At 38.3% G+C, this 26,596-nt stretch overlaps 1 protein-coding gene across 2 annotated transcripts in view; it reads right to left on the minus strand.

The window, feature by feature from the left end:
• ARB2A (ARB2 cotranscriptional regulator A) overlaps positions 1 to 26,596 on the minus strand; it is a 267,179-nt gene that overhangs the window by 214,329 nt on the left and 26,254 nt on the right. For both annotated transcript variants that reach the window (XM_059833865.1, XM_059833863.1), the window contains 2 exons: positions 24,728 to 24,828; positions 1,068 to 1,133 (listed from right to left, as the gene is read on the minus strand). In XM_059833865.1, the coding sequence (XP_059689848.1) occupies positions 1,068 to 1,133; positions 24,728 to 24,828 (167 nt within the window). The remainder of the gene's footprint in view (positions 1 to 1,067; positions 1,134 to 24,727; positions 24,829 to 26,596) is intronic.

Below are 26,596 nucleotides of genomic sequence, written 5' to 3' on the forward strand. Positions count from 1 at the left end.
GCACTGCATCAGGCAGACTGCCGCCATGAACCCAGCCCTCTTCTCTGTCTACACAGGGACATGTGAAGCAGGTGAACCCTTTCTCAGGCAGTCTCAGGTCTTGGGGCATCAGTGCAGCCTATGTGGTTTAGCAGACCGGGAGTGTGGAGGAGAGCTGCTGCTGTCTCTCCAAGCGCTCTGTGGAGCTCCTAGCACAGCTTCTTCTGCCCTGAGCAGGAGAGACTGGCAAAGCCTGGCTGGGAAACCTTGAGTAGTCTGGGCAGGTTATCAAAACATTCCCTAAACACCACCACTTAGGGAATGGAAATGGGAACTGCAAAACATTACTGAACTGTTAAAATAAAGGAAACTTTCCTTCCTTAGCCTGCATGGGTTTTCCTTGACTGAATATGTAAGGACTGGCTGAGAACAACAGTAATGCAAAAGTTTCTCAAAGACCCTAAGAATCCTTCATGATAGTGATAGAAAACCTACACAGTGCTGCACACCAGTCTCCCCTACACTCTCCATTATAGAAAATAAAAATACCTGAACATTATCATGGTATCACATGTATTTACAAACACTCTCATATGTGTTCTTTGGGGAATGCTTCATCAATTCCAAGGGTTGCTCAAGTATTTTCACTAAACAACAGCAGCACCTTATATTACACACATTACAAGTTACTGAAAAAGTGTGTTTTAAAAAAAGACTTGGAGTAGTTTACTGGATCTCAGTTAGAGTGTATTCCTCACATTTGTTCTCTACATCCAGCTGTAGAGGTCTCAAAACATTCACAAATACTTTTCAAAAAACTTATGGTTTCTCTATCAAAACTACCACATTTTGAAAATTCTGGTATCTGGTAATGCGAGGAAAGCTCAGCTGGAGAAATGAAACACATGAGAAGTGAGGTGGAACCATGCCTCCAGATGCACACACATGCTGCATGTGAAGGCAGTGTCGGAACACAATGCCCTGCACAGAGCCTTGGCACACCTTGTCTTTATCTAAATACTGGATTGCAGGCTCTGCTTTTTACAGATCCAAACAATGTCTTTGGGGAAAAAAAAATTTCTACTTACTGGGACAGTTACTTTCTTCAAGTGACATTCCTTTTGCAGTAGTTCATAGACATATTTAGTAATGATCTGGAAGAAAAAAAAAGATAAAAAGAAATGCAAACAGACGTTAAACCCTTACAGTAATGACATATCCAGGCAGACAACTTAAAGGCTAGTTGGTTGAACTTCTAAGCACATGTATATGTTTTGCCACTTATCTGAATTCTTTACTATACCACTAATTATAGAACTTGGAGCTTTACACAAAAAGGTCCTCTCTGTCCCTCAGAAAAGGCTGCTTGCCAGTACAAAGAAATTGGAACTGTACCTGTGAATCCATCACGTGCTGCTGTGTGAATAATTATGTGCCTCAAAACTAAGGATTATAACCAATTAATATATACTCAGGGGTACAAGAAAGGCTCTCTTTTGCAAAGAAATACTTTAAAAGCATTTTTTCCATAAGTAGGACTCCTGAAACCCTCTCCCCTGCAGGTTCACTTCATGAGCTACATGGAGAGCAGATCTTTAGTCACCCTCAGCACAGGTTTTCTTGCCATTTCTATTCACTGAACAGGGGAGGGATGGGTCAAAGGTTTCTAAATAGAAGAAAAACCCTGACTGATTCCCCACTATGGGGGAGTTTAAGTCTCTTGTTTCCATGTAGAAATAAAATTGAAATTTTACATCTGAAACAAAAGGAATTATTTCAAAGAGCAACCAAAAAAATCAACCTAGTTGCAACGGAAGACTTGCCATCAAATGTAACAAAGTTGTTCACACTTCAAAGGCTTGCCTAATGTCTAGGGAAATTTTTTTTCACCCTTATATATTCTAACAGAAATGGAGATGCAGATGTAAGAACTTTCTAACTATTATTAATTTGGGAATTAAGCTGAGGAACAAACTAAAGCGCTTTGTCCATACGGGGCTGTAAAAACGGTTCGGAAGTAACTGCCTGGATTTCACTGGCTACAGGAGTTTAAAAAAAGGGCAAAAAAATAAGGCAAATTAAGGAGGAAAAGTAGGGCTCATTAAGAGCCTCAAATGGTGCTTGCCTTCCCTTTAAAGCTTGGGGAACTATGTTTAAATTCCAGACAGGACAAGATCTAAGTCCCAAAATATTAATCCAAGAATATCTGGGTACAAGCCCAGCTGGCATTCTTTAGTCCAGCCCCTCAAGGCCACAATTACAGCCATCTGAACCCACAGCATATTAAGCCACAACAGAAATGTCATAGTATCACAGTAACAAAGCTCTGAAGTGATGGCATCTTAACAACACGCTATGAACTGAGCAAGTAGGAGCCAGGGTATCATAAACTTCAATTTTAATTTTCCAAATGCACAATTACCAAATAAAGTTTCAATGAAGTCCAAAAGTTTTCATTATGTACATGTGAGCAAACACAATATGCAAACGTTTGGAACACATATGAACAAATCAGAGGTACTGATGAAAGCTAATTAAAAATGCTGGTGCGTGCCCCTCCCTTCCTTTCACAAAACCCCCAAATCTTTATTAGGATTATGTTAATTCTTTGCTACCCTGCTCAAATATGTTTATTGATAGAATTATGTTCAAAAAACTTTATGGTTTTAAAGAAAATCAGTCTTACTGAACATTACTATCTACAGAGAAACTGCATTTGGAGAAGGAATTTAGCTGTGAGCGATGAGTTGATTTAAGACATGTTTATCCCCAAAGCAGTATGTTAGGAACATGCATACAGTGTAATTTTACCTTCAGGGCCAAACTTTTTATGGTTCACCGACATCAACTTCACTGTAATGCCAACAAGTAAAGCAGTTAAGTTCCTGCAGTCTCAAATGCTGATGTTGTACAGAGATTAAAATGAGTGTAATGATAATATGGCCTCAAACATAGAAACTTTATTTTTCACTCTAAATCCAGGCATCTACTAACCATCAAAAACACTAAAAGAACACTTGGAAGAGAAAAAACTTGCTATGAAGAAAACATATTTTAGACACCATTTGCAAAAATCTACCCTTTTTTGCAGCTATGTGTTTGCATCTATTTCTTCTATTCTCTCTCATCTATTTAGGCTGTGATGTCTTCAGGGCAGAAGGAAACCTTCACTCACTTTTTCCACAGCCTGGCTCAATGGGGCTCTGATCCTAACTGGGTCTTTATGCACTACTCTAGTATAATAAATAGTGGTAGCAGCCTTAAAAATGGGACTGTTAAATCCATAGAACAGTCTGGAATAGCGAAGGCTTAACTTAATGAAAGCTTTTAATAAGAGGAAACATGAAGAAAGATACAGTAGGTTGGAGTCTTGTATGCAAAGTATGAGATTATAATCCTCTGGCAGCTCAGCACCTGGATGGTCTCCACAGCCCAGACAGACTTGAGGAAAAACTGCTGTAAACTGCCCCAGTATATGTAAGACCGCAAGAGGTTTTTTTTGGCAGCAGCAGATCAACAAGTTCAGGGATATGCTAGCAATGGCTGGTACGCTGTCAGCTTTAAAGGATGGAAGGTGATACACAAGATTTCTTGAAGTAGCATCAAAGCCCAAAATTTCCCAGATTTTAAAACATCATCATAATGGCCAGGTTTCCTGCACTTAGCATGGATGTGCCTGGAAAATTTAGCAGAACCCTCTCCTACCTAGGAATATAGCTGCAAGTACTGAAAATGCTACAAATCCAACATTACTTCTGGAATTTTATGCTTTTAATTACCTCTTGTGATTTTTATGACTGATCTGTAATTTTGAAAAATTAACGTTAAAAAGATCTTTTCTATAGGCATTAAAAAGAGAAGGGAACTGTGCTATATTATTTATATAGCACTAGTTAGACTTACTATTACAAATCTATACAATTTAAACAGCCACAACTTCTTTAAGTAGTAGCATTAGCTTGTGTATGCTGGTATTTTATCTTTAAGATCTGAAAACAGTTGCAGGATGTTTAAAAGCATCTTGTGACTTCTTGCATGAGAAAGTGAATATGGTTACACTCTATAAACTCTCCTGGACTAATCACCGGTCATATGGTTGCTCATGACCACAGGTATTTAGTGACAGAGGCTGTTCAATCCAGTCCAGTGTTAATAACTCATCTGGAAGTATCAAGCAACAAATTGTCCAGTATAAGCCATTCTCAAGGCAAACTGTAACACTTGCTAGAGAGCCCTACTCATGTTATTAGTACTACACTGTGATATTTAAGATTTTTCTAAGGCTCTTGCAACTCATAAGGTGTGCCGACACTGTAAGCAGTATGCCACATTATAATTCAAGGTAATAAGGTTGCTGGTGAGCAGGCAGGACCATGTCTGAGATGGGAAAGGAAGAAGAACGTAAAGTAAGGCTTGCCCAAAGTGTGTGAAATTAATTGCCTGATGAATGGAGGAAAAAACGGTCGTTCAGTACTTCTTGTATGAGACTCTGGAAACTTCAACCCCATTTTACAGTATCTCTGTTCTTCAATTCACTTCCAAGTGCAGTCTATCAGGAAAACACATCCCAAATTGGGTAAGTATCTGAACTAAGCACTATCAAGGTGTTCTTATCGCCTGCTCTGAGAACTGGGGAAAAAAACCCAAACACAAACCCCCCAAAATTCCATGCCTCTCATCACTTATTCTGATAGCAAGGGAGAAATCCTTTCCAATCACAAAAAGGTACTTAGTCTAACACTTCCACCCCAAAAAACGTTGGATTCAAACTGTGGGATAGGAGAAACTTTCTTCCCAGCACAAAGTGGTTCCCTTTGGAAGGAATCTAAATGGCTTGTACTTCAATTCGCTCTCAGGGAGCTGAGGAGCCGGTGTCCTGCTTTCCATATGCCTGAGGATCATCAACCCTAAATGAAGTCACAACTTTTCTTCCTTTTGTTGGACTAGAAAAATTCCCGGAATGAAGGCAGGCTGATGACAGCAGGGACCACAGCTGAGTGAATGCATCCTGAACAGTAAAAACAGTGGATTATCCTGGGCATATCAAAAACATGAGTACCTAATATCTTTTACCATTTCCTTCTAACAGTTTTCCTTCATCTACTGTGGACAAGGTTGAGAGCAGTAATACGTATGGTTCAGGACAGGAAGCAAACTTCAGTGCTCTTCCGAGGAGCTTAAAACAGTCAAGTCTTCTGACTTACGTTGGATATAACAGCGTGAACACCTCCAGAAGTATCTTTTCAAAGTGCTAGTGGCCCCAAATATGACATCTGCAAAGTTCAACAGTCTTATGGATAATTGGGGGATAGGACCTATGTCATGAACAGTGATCCTTCATATAGATCCAGAATATAACCCATTTAATGATTGTAAGTGGAGACAAATACCAAAGAGACTCTTCAATGCACTAAGTATTGGAGGTCTTTAAACAGCAAAAGTCTGGAAAAGAGGACAACCAAAAGCATGCCCACAAACCAAGAAGGCAATTCCAAAATAACTCAGTTTAAAATAATATACCCCTATTTTAAGTCTGTGAGAAACTGAAAGAAGCCTTATAACACATACCAAAAATGTCAAGAACCAGCCTGGCACACATGGGGAAGAGCAGAACTGCAGCTGACCCACTGGTGAACTTTTTCATAACAGAGATAGCCAGGTATACAGACAACAGCTCACAACTCAACGGCTTGTTTCGTAACACCTACATCCTAATCCAGAGGAGCTGCTTCAGTACATACCACATCAAAAACCACACTGGGACGCAGTGAAGTGCACTGAGCCTTGCTCGTCGAGCCCTCTCCCTGCTGTGCTTTACAACCCAAGTCCTCTGAATTCTCTTTTCTCCCCTTGAGCACGCTCCCACTTTCAAAACCAACCACGGGTAACTCTACCCACCACCAGACTACGTATATGAACAGAACAGCAAACCCGCTGCAAAGCAAACTACTCAGACTTGCAAAATGTTTTCTCAAGAGTGAATTGTCTGCTAAAAACACATTAAAGAAATGGCATAGGCCTGTGTGATTTGCCGCCTTTCACTTCTAAACCGGCACCTATCAGTAGTCACTGGAAATCATTACCACACAATGAATGTTACGGATTCATGACAGATGTGAGGAACCCTTTGGTTAGCACAAACCACAAAGTCTCTTTGAAGACAATCAAACGCCACATGTCCCTCTCTTCTCCCATATGTGCATCACTCATGACCAAAATGCCAACAACCCTGTCAACTGGTTGGTGTATGGTTAACACATGATAAAGAATAAAGCACATGTGGCATGACAAAGGATAAAAAGCATGAGAGCAGTTGACATTACAACCGCTCACATGACAGAGGATGGACTACAAGACCTTGGAGAAAGGATAAGGGAGTGCAAGCTGTTAACCCAAGTTGTCCACACCACTGCCTGCTTCTACACACTTCTAGCAGATTTCTGGGAAAAAAGGAAACGGAGCAAATTACCAGTTAAATACATTCTTCTGGTGGACCAGATCCAGCTGGATGGATCTGAGATTTCCCACATCATGTTCCTCATTCACAGTTACTCCAAACACAAACAGAACCCCATCACCACCATTACTACTCTTGTTACCACTTTTCACTACTCCAAGGACTAAATGCGAATGGAGACAGAACTAATCTCTCGAAGTTAACAGAGGCTACTTCCCACCAGGAGTGAGATATGTTGGCAATGATACACTTACTCAGTAGATTGGAGGCTTCTGCCTCCGAAGATGTCAACTTGTGAAACAACACTCCTTGAACACCTTATCACATCACTTGTTTTCATTAATTTTTAAAGACAGTTCTCAAAGTACATGAAAGAGCAGAGAGTAAGAGAATCTAATGGCAGTAATCTTGCTTGTAGGTTTTTATTAGTGGCCAGATTTTTTAGAATTATATAGATATTACATTTAAAATTAAGGAGATTGTAGCTAAAAAAACATAGGTGCGATGGCACTTTTCTTCTTGCTTGACTTCCTGTTTTTTTGTAAGTCATGCCATAAAAAGGGTTAGTACATTATTAGTGTCATTAGTAGTTTATTATTCCTCTATTAACCTTACGAGTTAACTATACTTAAAGTTCAGTTTAATCTCCTACATAAACAGATATTACAGAAAAAAAGAGAAAAAAGAAAGGAAAAAAATTACAATTAACAATATTAGTGAAAAAGACTTGCTCAGAAACCACTGAAGTCTGACCATCTCTACCTTCTACAGTAACTCGCTCAGATACAATTTGCTATGCTTTGAGTTAAACAAAAAACCATGTGTTTTTCTTTTTTAGAGAATGCAGAAACAACTCAACCTTAGGTTCACTTGTCAGTTCCCACCCTGTGACAGAACTGCACTTAAAATGTGTAACAGTTGAACATTACCAGTTTGCCTGACAAATCCACATATAGACCAAAATCAACCTCATCTGCCTTTGTGTTCTTTTTTCCCTAAAGTAGTATGTTCAACTTAACTTTGCACAGTACAGCAAAAGAGATTCACCATCAGCTCCACAGACCTCTGAAATGCTTTCGACTATCAATTCAGACATGACATAACAAGTTACAACCTCTTGATTCTAACTTTCTCAAAAAATGGATCTTTCACGGTCATAGAAAGGATACTCTTTTCAAATAATTTAAATTCAGCCTAAGACATTAGGCCCCTCAGCACTACTAGTATTTTCTAAGAACTTCAAGGCAGTGTACACAGGTTGGAGGTTTTATCACTAATCTTAAAAATAAACAAGTATAAACCACTCGAAGCAATGCCATCACAAGTAGTGGATTTTCTTGTTCTGTAAGATTTGTCCCCTCATTGGTAATAAGCACTTTAACGCAAAAAGAGAAAATAAGCACGAGAAGGAAACAATCCTTATAACATACAGGAGTCTATCCACAACTTTTTCCTCTTTGCAGTGTAAGAGCAGTAACATTCACTGAAACAAATGCAAAATGAATTCCAACTGACTGCCCTGCAGCAAATCTCAAGTGGTGGGACTGACCCGAGGCTTGCTACTGTGGCTGCCACAGCCTTGGCTGAATGAGCTTTATTTTGACACTCAAGTGACAAACCTGCCAATAAGTAACAATGAGCGATGCAAAGGAACTTTTTGACATACTGCTCTTGGACACGGACTTACTTAAGAACTGGAACAAACAAACAAAATCCACGATCACCATGCCAGAGCAAAAAATCCTAAAAGCTGAATGGACTTTCTAAAGGCTCTGTTCACTGCAAGCTAAAAAAAAATAAATTAAAAAATCAATGGCATTTTAAAAATCCACATAAGACCTCACTTTGATTATAGTGTGGGAGAACAATTCATTAAGATGGAATTGACATTACCTCTAAGGGATTTCTTGCGTTTTCTACTGAAAGCAATTCAATTCAATCTTAACACATGGATGTGATATTCTGGATTCTGAGTTGACTGATCACAAATAGGATCTCAAGATCTTTTGAGAGAAATAAATGAAAAACAACAGGGATTTGTCATGAATGCAGCCTGCACTGTTGATGTGATTTGACCCAATGTTTTGTTACACGGTCTTTGCTGACACCTGTTGGTTTATTTTTTGTTTTTCTTTTTTCTTTTTTTTCCTTTTCAAGAAAAACGTATCTAATTTTAGAAATTGCTTCACAATCATTTGGCTTTAGAAATGGCTTAATTACATAGCCCAGCCTATGAAAATTCTCAATTCTTTTTATATATGCATACATATACATATATATGTATTAGTAGTAAGCAGAGGCTTCAATCAAGCACCTTGCACTAGAAGCAATTAAACACCAGCAGAAAGCATGACCTCTATCCCCAAGCTGAGATAAGAAATGAAAGGATGAAAAGGTTGCAAAACAAAGAAGGAAACCAAAAAAGGCCGAAAAGAATAACAGAGGAACAAATATAAATAAGGCTTATAAACACGTTTTAGTATTCCAATCCAGGATTATTATCTCTAAATTTCATATTAGAGATGAGTTATGAAAAGGGATCTGGAAGAAAGAGCAGCAGCAGTTTTGATTATTCCACTTATTAATGAAAAAAATGTAGTTTAGGTGGAAAGGTGGTGCTATGCAGTTTTGAAAGGTTAAAAACCCATGCGAAACCCAACTGACATATCAGATTAACATAGTTAAAGCACACCAGCTTTTGTAGTCACAGACAAAAAAGTCAGTGATGTGTCAAGCATCTCATTTTGCCACCTTTGATTCCTCAGCAGAAATGACCAGATAAATATTCACAGATGGACTGAAGGCTTAATTTTATGTAAATCCAGAACAGAACTCATATTAACACCTTCTTTCCATAGCAAGATGTCTTAACCATTTTGCCACCATGCTCCAGAACAGCAGTGGGCCAAAATAAGTTGGATTTACATAAGTTTAGCTGAAAAGGCCGTGATGCTGACCATCAGCAGCATTTCTTTTTTTTTTCTTTTCTTGCCACAAATAGTAGTTGATACACTCAGGATCACAAATTACAAAAATTTTTTATAGTTTCACTATTAAATAATACCTGCACCTCTTTTTACTAGGTGAAGGAAACCAACTAGATTGTACCCAGGTCATTAACTCATCGTATACTTAAGCGGCAAACTCAGGACCCTCACTTGCTTTGAGTAACTAACAAAAGCCAGCAGTCAACTTCTAAGAGAAATGGCAAGCTTTCTTTCTGCTTTTCTAGTCTGTGGTTATGATACCTCGCACTCTGAAAGAAACTTCCCCTTAAGGAGAGAAAAACCTGCCCTGAAGGCACTGTCTCTTCTGGGGGTATCAAGCTGAAGCTTAAGAAAACACCTTGGACATTGATGAACCTTTTCCTATTCTTTTCCCTCACTGTTTCTCACGAAAAGATTTCCTTTTTCTGTTCCACATGATTGAGCCCATCTAACCTAGCCTTGTGTTCTGCTGGCAGGCAAACTCAAAGAGGGAGCAAACTACAAAAAACTCCAGGTACGGCAAACACCAGGAGAACTTCTGCCCAAGAGGTAAGGAAGTTTGCTTCCTATGTGACAAGTAAAATCCTGACACTTTCACTCTAGCATAAAATACAGCAAACCATTTAATTTAACCACGAAATAAATCATTATTTAAAATATCTTCATTAAATCAAATTTGGAAAAGTTAATTTATGTGGTTTTTCTACTTTATTTTTAAAACAATCCTATGAGGAAGAAATATTCTTGGTAACTGAGGTTTCTAAAATAAACTTCATAGCCCATACTACTTCACCTATAATAAAAGGACAGTATGTAAGGATACTGTCAGTATAGAATATACTATATATAGAATATATATAAATACAAAATATTTATGTTGATGATGTCCAAAAAGTATAGCAGATCCTTTCTTCCGATGAAATCATGACTGAAAAACTACTGTAGCCAATCATGCAGCCTGCACATGTCCAAAGACAGCACATCAGTGTAGTACTTTGCATTAAGCTATGTGGGCACAAGTATCAGGAGAAGAGGAAAAACAGCCAATAGTGAAGCTCTGTACACTACAAATTACTGTGTTTTAACAAATTTTACCTATATACTTGATTTGGGAAGGAATCACATCTTTCTCAGTCCAACCACCAAGATACAGTCCTATTACACATAAAATGGCTCAACATGACAGTGATTAAGAAGGATCATAACAATTGATGTTTTTATGCAAACTTCAAATATTAGCTTCTATCTTTGACCTTCTACTGAATACAAATATTGTGAGAAGAAAAGCCTGGGATTTTTTTTTTTGTCAAATGGAACATTTAATGGAAATTTTGCATTAAAACAGTATAATACTTAGCATGTCTAACTAATTAAGCAGTTATTTCATACAAAGTCTTTGAAGCTATGAAACAGCCTGAGTCAGAAAATACTGCATAAAAGCCTGTTCTGATGTCCCTTTATAAACCATGTGAGTAGGACTGGTTCATGTTCATGTTGGTGTTTGTCAATTCCCAAACAGAAGTTTGCTCTTTTGGAGGGGTGGGGCATGCAGAAGAATAGCCATGTTTGATTAGACAAGTGGTTCAATACGGCAGTTATCAGTAACAAATATATCTGAAAAGGAAACTTCTTCCTAACACCCAGTTTCTGTAATTTTTATAGTATTTCATAGAAACATTAAGTAGGCAATTTTATCACCTAGATACAGATGAAGAAAATGGACATCAACAGCAGTGAGCAACATGCTTGTGTGCAATTTAAAATTATACCACGGTTGCTAGCTGCAGAGTTCTGTGTTCAGTGAAAGGGTATTATAAAATAGGAAGACACATGAAAGACACTTTAAATTCATCATATGTCAGATAAAATAAATAACAGTCAAGAGAGTAAATAACAGTCAAGAGAGTAGAATGAAAAGGTGATATTAGGAATCAGACAGATTTTTGCCCAAAAGCAACTTGTTCTATGACAAGAGAATTTGGTACAATTCTCTCTATGCCATGAGAACAGAGCAGAGAATCTGCATTGAGGATGACTTGCTCTCCATCAAATACAAAACCGTATTTATTGCTTTATACAACATCCAGTGCTGTGATCACATACGGACTGAGCGTCTTCATCACCACTGCTATTGTCAGTCAATAATCTGGGCAATGGGCACGCAGGCGGATGGGTGCTCCCCCTTTGTTCTGCCCAAGGCCTAATCCAGACAAAAGAGGCAGAGGAGACCACCATGTCACCACAGAGTTTGTCACTTGTCAGCCTGCTTGCTGCCAAGTCGTCGCATTACCATCTACAGTTTGCCTATAGTCTTGTTTTCTGTGCTTCTCCTTTCCCATTTTTCTCTTCCACAAACCGAGACTAAGTTGTAAACCTGGGACTACCTTTTGGCCAGCATTCACAAGGTGGCTCTAATCCAGCTGAGCTCCTGGTCACTTCATCACACACAACAGCAGGTCCTGCTGCATTTGCGACCCAGGCTTGGGAAGCTGCTCTTGCAGACTGCTCCTGCACCCAGAAGCAGCAGAACCTGCAGAGGGCAAGCAGCTGCTGCAGAGGCAACTGGGAGCTGCCGGCAGGACCTGCAGCAATTCATGGGCCGCAGCAAAGCACAGGTGGACAGCAACCTACAGCTTGCCATGAGAACCCCATTTTTGTCCCCTAACTGATGGCAGAGACCAAGCCTTTTCTTGAATTAATGAAATGGAAGCTTTGGGTTTTTTAAACAGCAAAATGCCTCCACTGATACTGGAAACAATTACTGCTGCCACTTTTGATAGGCAGCCAAATAATCTGGTTTTGGCTGGGTTGAGGGGAAATGAATATTGTGGCTTCTCCTGCTATGTGTGCTGCTGGCTACCGTGCCTTATTTTCCCAACACAATATTCCTAAAATTATGAGTTGTAATGAAGGATCAAGAACATATGCATTCCTGAATACTGGAAATCAGCCCAAAATTACGTTACTACAATCTAAGTCGGGACCCTTTCTGTTACTGAATGTAGCCTGTCTTTATGAAACGGTACTAAGAATGTGCATCAGCCTTCACTTCCCACTCGTACTCACCTTATGATTTACTTAATTTTTGTTCACTTTACCCATATTTTCCCTGGGGTTACAGGCTATTTTTATGTCAAAAATTATTAGTAGGTCATTTCATACTGCAGCCAAATGAATTCTGCTTTCTAATGTATCTGACAATATCCTCAATTGGTTTCCTGTGGAGGTGGAAAGGTAAGCCCAAGAAACTTATAAACACAAGAATATAGTGAGCATTTCACCAAAGATCCTAACTCTAAAAGACAGTGGAAGAAAAGATATTTTAAAATTCTTAGGCAGACTGTGAACTGAAATCAGATTTGTCTTACAGAAAGATCAATGAACACCATCTTACAGCTTTACTTTGGAATTATCCAATCATACTGTATCTGTATAAAGAAAAATTTGTTCCAGAAGGAAATATTAATGATATATATTATTACTTTGCGGTTTTTGCTTACTGATGTAGAACTGATCACACTTGAAGTCATATACTTGCAACTCAATATGCACCTTGATCATTTCCACAAGCTGATTTCAACGTATCCGCTGTCAAAATTATTTGAATTTTATCTACCTACAACCATACACATCTGGAAATATTTTTGCATACTAGACATCACCGTGACCAAGAGCATTGAATTATGTTGACATCTGCAAGAACTGATCAGACCTCTCACTTCATAATTAATCCTTACATGGTCCCTAGCAAAGTAGCATCCAATGCTCTCTGACATTCTGAAAATACCGAAGTGAGAAGAGGTGTGACGGTATAACTGGATAGTAGCCTGAAACCCAGGGCAAATGAGAGCTTTGTTCCTGGCTGACTGCTATGGGTACAAGCTCATGTTCTCAGACAAGCTGCACTTTTGCCAAACACAATGGAATTGAGCAGGGATGTATACGCTACCAGGTAATACTTTTTCCAAGTGCATCATGACATGTCTTGAGAAATCGGTTGGTGGAAGGTAATACGCACTTGAATACTGAATACTGAAACCTTGAATAGCAGAGGATTCTGGGAGTAGGTGGCAGGATCCATACTAAGAGCAGCACTTGACAGAACCATAGCATTGATAAGACAAGCAACTCGTCTTTCTTCTTTGAGTCTATGTCATGTTCCGACTGTAACACTCTGACATTCACTACCCTTCCTGAACAACTGGTTGAACAGTTGTGTAAGATCTATGTATGCAGACAGACCTCTGTAGCAACCATTCACAGTTAGGGTGTTCCTGTTTAAAGGCAGTTTGTGACTTTTTAATTGGTAACTTTGAAGCTGCCCGTGCTTTGAGCATGGGAGTTGGCTGCAGAATCCCCAGAGGTGTAACCAAAATTATTCTATGATTCTAAGATAACAAACAGTACCACCAGTAAACATACCCAAGATACCAATCCCACCTTGCGCTGGTTTTGGCTGGGATAGCATTGATTTTTATCACAGCAGCTTGTATGGGGCTACATTTTGGATTTCTGATGAAAACAGTGTTGATAATACAGGGTTGTTGTTGTCATTGCTGAGCAATTACACAGGCTTAAGGCTTTTTCTGCTTCCCACCAGACCCCACCAGCAAGTAGGGAGGGGACACAGCTGGGACAGCTGAGCCCAACTGACCAAAGGGATATCCCATACCATATGATGTCATGTTCAGCAATAAAAGCTGGGGAAGAAGGAGGAAGGGAGGGACCTTCAGAGCTCTCTTCCGATAAGGTGTTTGTCTTCCCAAGTCACCGTTATGTGTGATGGAGCCCTGCTTTTCTGGAGCTGGTTAAAAACCTGCCTGCAGGTATAAAGGCATAAAAGACTTCAATCTAATAGTCCTGAACTTTAGAATGCATAATTTTTGACTGCTTGGGGAGAGTGTGCCTTCGCTCTAAAGATGAACCAAGCAGGTTTCTTCATCCCTCACAAAGATCTCTCTCATAAGACACATCAAGAAGTAAATGGAAAAAAAGACATTGCCCCTTTTCACACTAAAGGGTTTAGGCACATTCTTCTGTAAATTCTTCTAGCCCTTTGCTGGGACAGTAAGCGTTATGCCAACGTGGATGTCTAGAACAGAAAAATATGGTCCTCGGCCATTACTATAACAGTGCATGCCAGCATGAGCTTCACAAGTACAAGCGTGTATGGATCGCAATGATCAATCTTGCCTATACATTTTACACATACACAGAGAGGCTTGTTTCTGTCCTTCTGTACTTGATTCAGGTAAATAGCACGTGATATTTACTGTATTTATATTTTAGTAATGCATGTGATAGTTATCAGTCATTTGGCTAGCAGAAAACCCCAAAAGGTACATTCGCTACACTGATTGCTGTAATCCTCAACTTACCACCAAACGTAATGACAAACCTCTGTGATACTGGAAAAGGATTACTGAGTTCTGCTATATGTTGGCCACTTATTTAAATTATATTCCGGCCATTCACTTCTTTTACACGTGTTGACTTTGAGGGTAGTTGCTTTCACAGAAATAGCAACATTTGTACACATACGTATACAGATGTACGCACAATGGAGGAGCTCAGTTTGCATCTCTTGAGCACTGGGTACGCTGGATACACTATTTTCCAGAGAACAGTTTGACTTCTTTGAAGAGCATACCCTTTCTGCAAAAAAATGCCAAATCCCTCCCTCAATGAAAGATCTATGAAGTTTTAAGCTGGAGAAAAAAACACAAAAAACTTGTGCAACTATCACCATTGTGTCCTGACATCTTTGACACTTCGTTCTGCCTCAATAAAAGCAATTACTACCCTAGAGTTTCATAGTTCCTATTTTGCTGACAGCTATTTTAGTACTATTCCCCACCTCCATCGCTACCTGCAGTTTCATACAGGTTTTTAACTAGTACACAGAACAACATTTGGTTTAAAACTTAGAAGTTACAAGCCTCCGTAAGTCAGCAGTAACAGAAATGTTCAATTCAAAAATTTTATATACTTTTCCACAGTATCAAGTAGAGCAGGATTAAAAATTTGTTTCAAAAAAAATGATAAAAAACCAAACACATTTTTTGAAAAGTTGCGATCAGCTGTAACAATCAATCTTGATACATTTAATGGCATAGAGAAAAGCAAGTATCAAACTCCTGATGATCAGGAGTAAGAATGCTTAGCACTTTCCAAGTACTTTCATTTAAAAATGTCTTCTGGTTACCTGTCCTATTTTTTTTTTCTTTTGCTTGAACCTTCTGCCTTCCTACAATCTTCATAAACTATGAGAAATTTCCTTCTTTCATTTATGTCATGACCTTTAGTTGGCACAACCAACTACAGGAACACTCCCTTTGTGCCTGTTGTACCAATACTAGATGAAAATAAAATACTTGGCCTCCATTTTTCATTTACATTTATATTTTTTGTATTTTTCCAACCAACTTCATGGAACGAAAAATACATACAATATCCAAAAAGGTGTCTCACCTAGAACTACAGCTTACAGTGGACAAACAGCCCCTTTTCTCACATTTAGTATTTTCCCCTCTTGCTTAAACATCAGCTTTAAGGCCTACTGCACCAAAATTCTTATCAGCACATGATGAAGGTACATGTCTAATGCACGAAAATTAATCACGTCTAAAACCAAGTTCAGGTTATAGAACTTAACAAAACCACTTTCAAATACATTTTACACATTTATTTGTACTTTTATCTGAAACTCTCACATGCAGTCCAACTGGGATGGATATATGTCAGGTTTTATCTTAAGAAACCCACGTAGAATAGAGCCATATATACTGGAAATGAGGACAGAGGTGTTATGAGGTGTCAGATCTACAGTGAGGTAAGAGAAAGTTACCATAACATCTACATAATTTACACTGCTGGAAATAAGGCAAAACCATATGCACACTCCCCTCCCCATCCCCCAACCCCCAGTTAATTCAGTGAAAAGAGAAAAATTCTTTGTTTTTCTCCTCAAAGATCTTTCATATCTTGTTACGAACAACATACTCAGGGTATCACTCAAGAGAGGAACTCAAGGATTTGGCAGGTATACTGGAAAGAGTTAAGAGGTGCAACTACCCAAAAAGCGCAAGAGGCAAACCTGGAAACCCTGAATGCGAGAAGGAATTGACACTATTTGTGGAGATGCACGATGCTTTCCTGAATCGTTACAGACAGGACAGTGCATGAGTTTAGATAAATAACTACGTATTAAGCCTTTCAAAATCCTAAGTAACCAACCACCAACCTATTGAACTGATCTTCCTTAACAGTCATGACTGCATCTAACAGTTTCAGGCACGCTAACTGGGTATTTCTGCTGCAGCGATCAACAGAAGATAACAGATACCAAAAATTCAGTTGTGATTGAGTTAATGAATTGAGCAGCTGGAGCTTCTTAAAGTAATTTTAGGTTGTTTGCACATACAGAAATATAACGCTCTATTGATTTATAATTGAATTCTTTTCCTTTCAAATTATTCCTATTAAGGACTGACACAGCTGATACAGCTTTATTAAAAAATATCACTATTCTGCTGAATTTTAATAAAAAAATTCCCAGAAAACTTAAAGATATGGGTATCTTGTTGAAGACACAGAAAGTGTTAAATTCTTTATCTTAGAGAAGCTGAAAATCCTGTGAAAGAACTAACTCTTCCGGAATTCTGCAACTGAGGTAAAATAAACATATTTTAAAAGGGCTGCTTGATGAAGGCAGTAATCTACATATCTCTGGTTTTCAAAAAACTCCTGCTGAAACAGTAGGAAAATACTTTGCCTTGCACAGAAACTTTTAATATCACTGATGGAAACAAGAACTGAACATTCACAAGACAAAGGTGAACGACCTGGTTGCATCACATATGTTGATTTGTATTCTGCCTAATGACTACTTAAATATAATTTTTCCTAGTCACCTTCTAGCTGGCAAAACCCAATTTTTTTCACCACTCCTTTAACAAAAAATAAGTCAACTATATCCAATCATACTGCCTTGCTGAGAACCCTCTTGTTGATTTTGGAGTTCACTACTCTATCCATTCTTTTTAAGTGGGAATATGACCAATGATAATTCAATTCTATTTCACTGTGCAATAAATCTTGTTTTTTTCTAATGAGAAAAAGGAGAAAGATGGAAATGTATTCATTTAGATAAAAGGTGGATTATGTGTATTTTTAATTTCCGCTACATGAAAATGGTTGGTACAAAAGTTTATTAAGAACTGAGAGTCTAAACTTTTGCATATAAACCCAGCATGGCAAGAATGGTTCTAATTGAACTAAAGCTGCTGAAGGTTTTATTTTTAAAAAGCTCATGATTAACTCATTGAAACACTCCCCCTACTCCAATTTTTGTCTTCTTTTTAACAATTAGTACCATTCTTTGAATTGCAGCAACTTGCAAGTGCTTTATAAACAACCATCTGCCTTATTGTATCTTCTCTGCTTTTCACTGTTTATCAATTTAAAAATGTAAAACACATTTATCAACACATTTATCAACAATGTAACAAATTCCCATCTGGGTTTATGAGATGCTCATCATTTCTTTCAAGAATCATGCTAACAATAATTATGAAACTATCTCTGAACCTTTCGAGTACTGTCATGTTACTGTGATGAACCAACCTACTGCCAATTGCTGCCTACAAACTAGAAGAGTTCACTGAAGCACATCTGACATAATCATTCCAGTAAAAAGTCTTCACAAACAGCAGATTTTGAAAGCGGATTTAGCATATGCAAATGAATATATTGCATGCAACAAAGATTCATATTTAAATTTAAATTTCCTTAGGTACTATTAAGTAGTCTTCAATCCTTGCTGTCTGTCCATCTACTTCACTCACCAAAAAGAAATGCTGAAGATAAACAGATTGTTAAAAGCTGAAATCTTTCTAAAATTCTAAAGACACATGATTTAGATTTTTTTGTGCTGCCCCTACTAGCATTTTCTTTCTGTTATCAAAGGTGTTTGTTAAAAAAATGAGTGAAGTAAAAGGACTGGAACCTTATGGAAATGTATTACTTATGGCTTAGGAACTACTGTTAGAGAGAAATTCAATATCCTGCCCCATTTTTAGGTGCTTTATCTAGTTTGCTTGAAGTCTTCTGCATCATGTTTCTGTTCCACACTTACCTACCACAAACACAAAATAATCAAGTTAGCATGAAAAAAACCCTGTAACCAATAAAGCATGGATTGCTAAAGAACTGCATTTAGAATTGACCTTGGTGTCATTTCTTCCTTGGTGTCATGTCAAAAAGTGATAGGTGTCATTTAAGCTCTTCCTCCAACTCGTACATTCAAAAAGTCTCTATTCCATATGGATTCTTCTTTGTCTAATAAGAAATGAGATGACACTTTAATTTACTGTAAAGAATTTGCCCAATCTCTCTCTCCTGCTCAGCTGTCTATTGTTGTTCAAATAATACAACTCTAAATATTTTTGTGACACTGTAAAATTTTGCTAAAGCAAAAATCTCCTGCAACATTCATTAGTAGATGGGGCATGACATGCACAGAACTAGCACTGTCAAATTGCTTCCGAAGGAGACCATCCAAAATGTGATTTAACCACTTTCAAAAATAAGGATGGGGAGAATATTATAATCGGATGCTTTCAGTCTACCTTTGAAACAGGTCAGGAACAGTTTGTGTTAGATTCTCAGTGAGGATTTTTACTATCCCCATGAAAGTTTACCCGTACTTGACTGTAATACAAGACACTGAAAAAATTCAGTTTACACAAGCTCAACAGACACCTGTTAAGTATTTGCCATCTAATCTCTTTGAACAGAACCACCTCTTCAACAGCCCTAGCCAAGCAAGCATCCCATGAAAGCAAATGTCCATGAACCCGCCTATACATTACATCACTATCAATTTATTTTCTCCTTTCAGTAAGACAAATTTTTCCAACCACTAAATAACTAATAGCAAATACATAACAATAAGTCAAGGTACACAAACATAACTTTGCTTAATCCATGGTGTGCAGCACCTAATTTGTTACATTAAAATCTCGCTAGCCAGAGAAAATCTGGAATGTTTAGTGATAAACTGTCTGTGCAAAGAAACTGAAACTAGAGTGTAAGGATTTCTACTAATCATCTGCAAATTTTATTTGGAACTTGATCCTGCAGCCCTTATTCACAAGATCAGACCTATTGAGTTTATTCACATGAGCTTCGGCTGCAAGATTGGACCTTAAGTACTATCAGGTGCACGTGCAGCCTATCATCAGATTTTGGGTTATTCATGTAAGAAGCTACCCTTTCAAATGCAGACTACTTAATGCTTCCTTCTTCATTAACTTACATGTCCTCTTCTGCTGCTCTATGCTTTCATTTGTGCTATGTAAATAGCTTCTTTCTCTCAGTCATCCAAACAAATAATGCTCTTTGCAACCAAGGAGGAAATTAGTAGCAGGTGAACGCTTATTTTTTAAATTATGTTGAGACCAAGCTGTTCTTTAACTTAAAGGAGATCTGGAAAAAAAAAAGTCCCATTTTACTACTTAGCGATCTTAATTATGGGTTGTCATTGTCATAATTCTACATACTTATTTTTTTCCCCCACACAAATATTAACCTTGATGGTTAATCTACTTTACGAGGAGCTGAACCTAATGTTATGCACATAAAGTAGTTTATTTACTGGGACAAGACTTCTCTGATGGTGTAAAATTAACAGTATCTTATCACACATGAAACATGCAAGGAATTTCTGACTTAGGTGTTCTATTTCTTTGCTCGCCGTACCTGTTCTACGTAAATATAAGGTATTTTCTTGTGCAATGGTGTTGTAACTGTAAAAAATAACCACAACTCTTCTGCTACCTGCTTATACACTTCTGCAGGTCAGACAGGCTGCAATTACAAGAGATGGCATACACTAGTCCTTGAATAGGACCACAGCAGATGCATTTATATCATGGTCCGCATTATAATCTACATATTTACAAATCCTATTTGACTTATTTGAAGACATGGGCAGCCAAGCAAACTGTCAGTACAGGTAAAAGTCTCTTCATTAATGGTGGCACTCACAAAAACATCTGCAAATATTAAATGGCCTCCAAGCAATCACCACATTATAATTACCTGGTGCTAGAGCTGTAAAAGACACACAGAGGGACAGACAATAACTGCCTACTGATGCTAGGGATGCTGTGGTTACTGTAAGACCATGGAAGGAGAATGTCAACATAATCTTTCTCAAATGAAGTCTTATTATCAACACAACCTATATGGCTGGCAAAACACAAGGTAAAATCTCAGCAACAGATTTTAGTAGTATTCTCTTTTTAATTCCAGCTCATTTCAATGTCATGATCAAGCAGGGGCTGAAGCTGCCTGTTGGCAATTTCGGTAGCCATAATATCAATTGAAAGTGCGGTACAAACAGTAAACACAGACATCTACTAAAATGCAAGGACACATACATCATGTGAGTGTAACCTGGAGTTTAACTCACAATCCAAATCTCTGTAACTCCTGGAGAGAAAAGAAAAATAAAATTCAACCTTGAACTGGAATGGTACGTCTGCAACAACTGAACTGTTGTCACAAAATTGTTCTCAATCGTACTTCAAACTTCCCACATGGATTAATCGGCAGTTAGAAGCAGCTGCAACACCATGTTCTGTGCACTTCTGTTGCCATTTTAATTTTTAAAAAGCAAATGGAGAGGCTCTCCACAAAATTCAATGCCGCAATAGCAATGACTGAACCAGAATCACAAAATTATGAACAGTTCACTAAATTGTCTATTAGGAGCACATATCAAGAGGCTGCAGAACAAATTGTGTGCCTGAAATAACAGATCAATGAATGAAGAATAAAGAGATGTAAGAAGTGGAGACGTTGACGAACCATTGTAATTTGTGAAGAATCAATTTCCATACAGCCAGAGTAATAGCAGAACATCACAGATAGTGTATTCATGACTTTTAACAGCAAAAAATCATGGATTACCAAATGGAAATTTATTAATGCTCCAAGAAAGAGAGAATGATGCTGTAACATAAGGCCAGGATGAACACTCACTTCTTAGAATTAGTAAAATGCAATAAATGCAGCCCACAATATATATGTACAGTAAAAAAAAAAAAAAGTTGCCTTGGGCAGGATAGGTAAATCCTTTAAAAATCTGAAAACCAGCATACAATGACTGTGCTAACAATGGAAACACTGCATACATAAAACACTTTTGCCCGATGATACGTCTAGCTACTCTATCATCTCACTTTATGTCCAGCTTATGTTCAGCCACAAAACATTCTAGAGAATTCCTAAAGCCAAAAGACAATGTTTCAAAGCGAAGGCCTTAAGGCCAGATTTTACTACATTACCTTACGAATTGTATGAGCTGCTGCTTCTTAAGCTATCACAGTTTGCTGAACACATCTTACCCTAGACTACAAAATGGCTAATCAGAGGGTAATATACCGCTTTTGTACTATTCAACATCTACATCAGTGACCCACCAATCCATGGCACAAGAGGAAGTTTTATCACATGAAAAAATGCCAAGGGTCTTGCCAGTCAGCATCCCCTGGTTCTCATATAATTATATAAACACTCATGGTGCCAAAAACAGACAATGGAGCATTTATAAATTTGTGGCTTGTTGGAAGAGCTGTGAAGTATCAAGCACCTAGCAGACAACACACTGAAACACAGATGAGTTTCTTTTTTCTCTAAAAACACAAAAGAAACAAACAACTTAGAACAATTCACCCTGTCAGATTCCTGACCTCAAACCTTCCTTGCCTTTTACCTACCAATATAAACAAAGTGCATTTTCAAAGATCACTCAAACCTAAACATGGACAATGACTGTAACTAAGGTGAAATGCACCAGGCAGATCACAGACATAAGGCACCCGCTCCATGAACACACCCCATCTCCTGGTTAACTGAAAAATCACAAAAAGTCATTCGTACTATGATGGGTTGAAACTGTGGTACTTACTATTCAGATGCACAGAATGAGCAATTTGATAATGTTGCCAAACACATACAAGAAGCTGTGGTGGCACAGGAGCCCACATGGAGACATACTAATCTTTATAGTTGTGCCTTGTCCAACTCATTTATTTGGAAAATGGGGATATTTGAACAATACAGGCACACACAAAGGTCTGCGCACACAGACCATGGAATAGGTGCCAATCTGTTTCCCGTTGGATGAATGTGTATCAAGTAACTTAGACAATGCAACAGATTGGGCAATAGCACATTTCCTGTTTTGGAAAAATACACAGTTGAGGTGAAAGGATGTGACAAGCAGCAGCAATAGCCCCATCATCTCCTCCTCTACCACAGTTCTTACAGGAATGAGGAGGAGGTAAAAAGCAAGGTTCTTCAATCCCCAGGAACAAAGCTCTGGCAGGACAAAGCAGTGCTCAACAGCTGGGCAGGTCCAGCACATCCAGCACAGAGCCCAGAATGAAACAGAGGGGCTGAGTGAGCGCAGAGTGCCAGATCACCTCTCGGCAGAGGTTAAGAACAGATGGCATGCTATTCCTGTTAATCAAGACGGGCAGAGACTGCTGCCATGTACTCCTTTCTTGAGCCTGCATGCTCAGTGCCTACAGAAGTTCCCCGAGCCTACCCTGCTCTACCGAGAAAAGGCCAAGTAATTAGATATTTCTTCAGCTTCAACAAATGCACTCTTGGCAGCATGAGAAACTATATGAAACCATTTGGTGATAAATTTAAGTATATACTTATTTATCCATCCAAGAAACTCAATCAAGATGCTTTACACTATTTACTTTGCAACAGTGTAGGAGTGGCTGTCATTTCAGAGATTTTCATTTTCTTTTTACTCTGTAGTACACAAGTGTACTGGCAGGGGGGTGCACAAGAAGGTGGGATGGGGCACAGCAGGGACAGCTGACCCCAACTGACCAAAGGGATATTCCATGCCATGTAGTGCCATGCTCAACAATAAAAGCTGGGGTAAAGGAGGAGGAAGGGGAGACGTTTGGAGTTATCTTCCAATAAGGCATCTGTCTTCCCAAGCCACCATTAAACATGAAGCAGCCCTGCTTTCCTGGACATGGCTAAGCATCGGCCTGCTGATGGGAAGCAGTGAATTAATTCCTTATTTTGCTTGGCTCGTGCACACAGTTTTTGCTTTATCTATTAAACTGCATCTCAGCCCACGAATTTTCTCACTTTTACCCTCCTGATTCTCTCCGCCATCCCACAGGGGCAGTGAACAAGCGGCTGCGGGGGGCTGAACTGCCCACTGGGGTTAAACCATGACAACCAGAAAGTTTAAAAGACAAAATGTCTAAACAAGCACAATCAAACATATCTCCAAGTAGTCTGAATTAATGTAACAGAAAGAGTAAGTGGAGAATAAATGTGTTTAATCCTTACTAAAACAATAACACTAACGAAAGCAGACAAGCCGTGAGGCAAAAGCAGTTCTTGAATGACATGCCATGATGATTCCAACAGAAACTGCCGGGAAACATTACACAGTCTCTAAGAGAAAGACCCTACTTGCGTACAGAACCGTGCATCCCTCTTCTCCAAAAGCCACTCTGACGTGAGCAGCATTACTACCTAGAGGTCAGCATGCTGAGGCTGTTCTTTCTGTTGGGCAGGGGAGGTTGGGGCAGTGGAAGGAAGACCTCAGCACACACTGTTTTGCTTTCACTGAGATCAGATGCCTTTCTTCTCAAGTCAGTGCTCTGACTCCTAAAGCATTACAAAAAGCACGGCACTGAAATTAAAGTCATTTTCACATAAAAAAGGAACCGTGGTCAGTTGTTTCTACACCTACTACATCCACAACATCCCTACAAAAAGTTTGGGAAGTACCAGTAGCATCCAAATATCTAATACATCAACAATTTCTACTTAATCAATCTGGTGGCTGCTGGTATCTCCTGGTAACATGAGAAAACCAACCAATACATTTATCTTCAGCTAGAGAGTAAAATGCCACCGTTTTGTACCCAGTGCTTCGCCTTGAGGAGAAGTTAAAGAAAATACTACACTGTATGATATTCTCCAATTTGTGTAATCTAGATGTATTCTATTTGGATCATAAACTAAAGTCAAATTGTACTCTAAATCACATCTTAAGCTATACAGCAAATAATGGAAATTACTGTTAAGAGCATTAACACGCAACAAACCTGAAATACCTTTTGTTAAATGACTGCAGCCTCACTAAATCTTTCTTAACATATATAAAAGTATCACTTCTACAGAGAGACACAACAAAAACCACAGCACACCAATACATATACGCATGCATGCACACACACAATTTATATACCTCTCCAAGAGCTTCATAGCGCTTTTGGTTCCATCTATGCAAATCTTCACGATAATTAAAAACAAATGGCTCCCCAGTTTTTATGTGTCTTAACTGCCCTTCTGTAAAAGAAACAAAACCATCACATTTTAATATACTTCTTCATTAAAAGTAAGATATATTTAATTGTCGAACATTTTAAAAGAAGTCTACATCTAAAAAGCGGGATATTATGAATTCCTTCTCCTTTTTTCGTTATGGTATTTTTGAAGGAAAACAATTGTAGCATAACAACAAAATGCATTCCCCTTGAATGGTATATATTGCTAGATAAAGCTAAACACAAGTGATGACAGTGAAATTACATGCAGATATCAAATGCCAAACTGCTTTGCAATAAATATTTATGTCTCAACCTCTATGGATTAACAGTGAAATGTAAACATTAGCAGTTAATATTTGATCTTCAATGTCAATTAGGTGATCAAATTGTAGCTAAATTCCCCTATTTCAAAACCAACTGCACTTATGAAGAAATGTGAGTACAAATTGAGCTGGAGGCTGGAAGGAAAGGAAACATTTATTTTCAAGTTTAACAACATTCTTAATTTATCTGAAAAAAACCATGTCCACAGTTAAGGTAAACATCTTAACTCCTAGGCACACTGCAGTCAAGTAAGAGCTCTTAGATTGAGGGTACACTGAGATTACAACAGTAGAACAAATCAGAATGCTTGATCAGAGCAAAACCACATGCTATTTTTAGATTCCAATGTAACTTTGTGCAGTTGGGCTTATTTATAGCAAATGCTTAGTAGCATACCCAACCACAGATGAAGACATGGACTGAGTTAAAATAATAATAAAATGGCAACCAAATAAGAAGCAAACTGTGGAAAACAGATACCTTACCAGTAACGTTTCAGCTTATTAGACAAAACACAAGTTACGGTCTCAGAGCATCACAAAATTGCAGTGAATCAGAGAAACGTTAAAAACAGGGATAGGTACAAGTATCTCCTTTGAAAGCTGAAATGTCTGCATGATAAAAGTAAGGTTTCTCAGCAGAATATTTCCTCTTGAATAGTAAAAAATTGCTAACTCAGCTCACAACTTTTCAGGACCTTTACATTTTGATTCTTGATGTTTTATTTAAAACATTTAAGATCTGGTATCTCTAATATTACGCTTATGTGCTTATTTGACATTTTTTTCCAGACCTGTCCTACCTCATGTACCAGACACCAGGGGAGTATTTCTCCCCAACTTCATATCCCTGTATCAGGTCCAAATATCCTTCTCATATTTTCATCATAACTCTACCTTCAGCTGTTCCTTCTCAGCTAGTTACTGTTCAAATATGCCATTCAACAGTTGCTCTCTCCACAAGTGGAGCAAATATCTGGTATATTTTTAGTTTGGCTTTCTGGAACCCTTGTCTTCTTCAGATTCTTTAAATCTGATAAAAAGCTTCCTTATTTTTACATCATAAAAAGAAGCATGATTATGACATAAGAGTACATTACTGAACATTTGAATTAAATGTGCAAAAGCAAAATGGAACCCTTTTCGCTTTGCTGACCAGTAGCATATATAATAGGTTTTGCTGCATTCCGTGGTAATTACTCAGGCTGTGAGGTTAGTGATGGAATATTCAATAACATCATTCTAAAACATCATTCCCCAAAATTCAAATTTCAGCCCTTTTTATCAACCACATATGAACCATTAACTCTGAAGTCAGTAAGGAAGACAGTAGACACTGTGCAGATCTAAAAATAAGGAGCTGAAAAGTGACAGAGCTGAACCCCTCCCATCAAAGAAAGAGCATCACTTTCATGACACTTTTAGTCTCTAAGTACCTTCCTGTGAAAGCCATCAGGGTATTAA

Source organism: Gavia stellata, chromosome Z, assembly GCF_030936135.1.
Source record: "Gavia stellata isolate bGavSte3 chromosome Z, bGavSte3.hap2, whole genome shotgun sequence".
Classification (NCBI taxonomy): domain Eukaryota; kingdom Metazoa; phylum Chordata; class Aves; order Gaviiformes; family Gaviidae; genus Gavia; species Gavia stellata.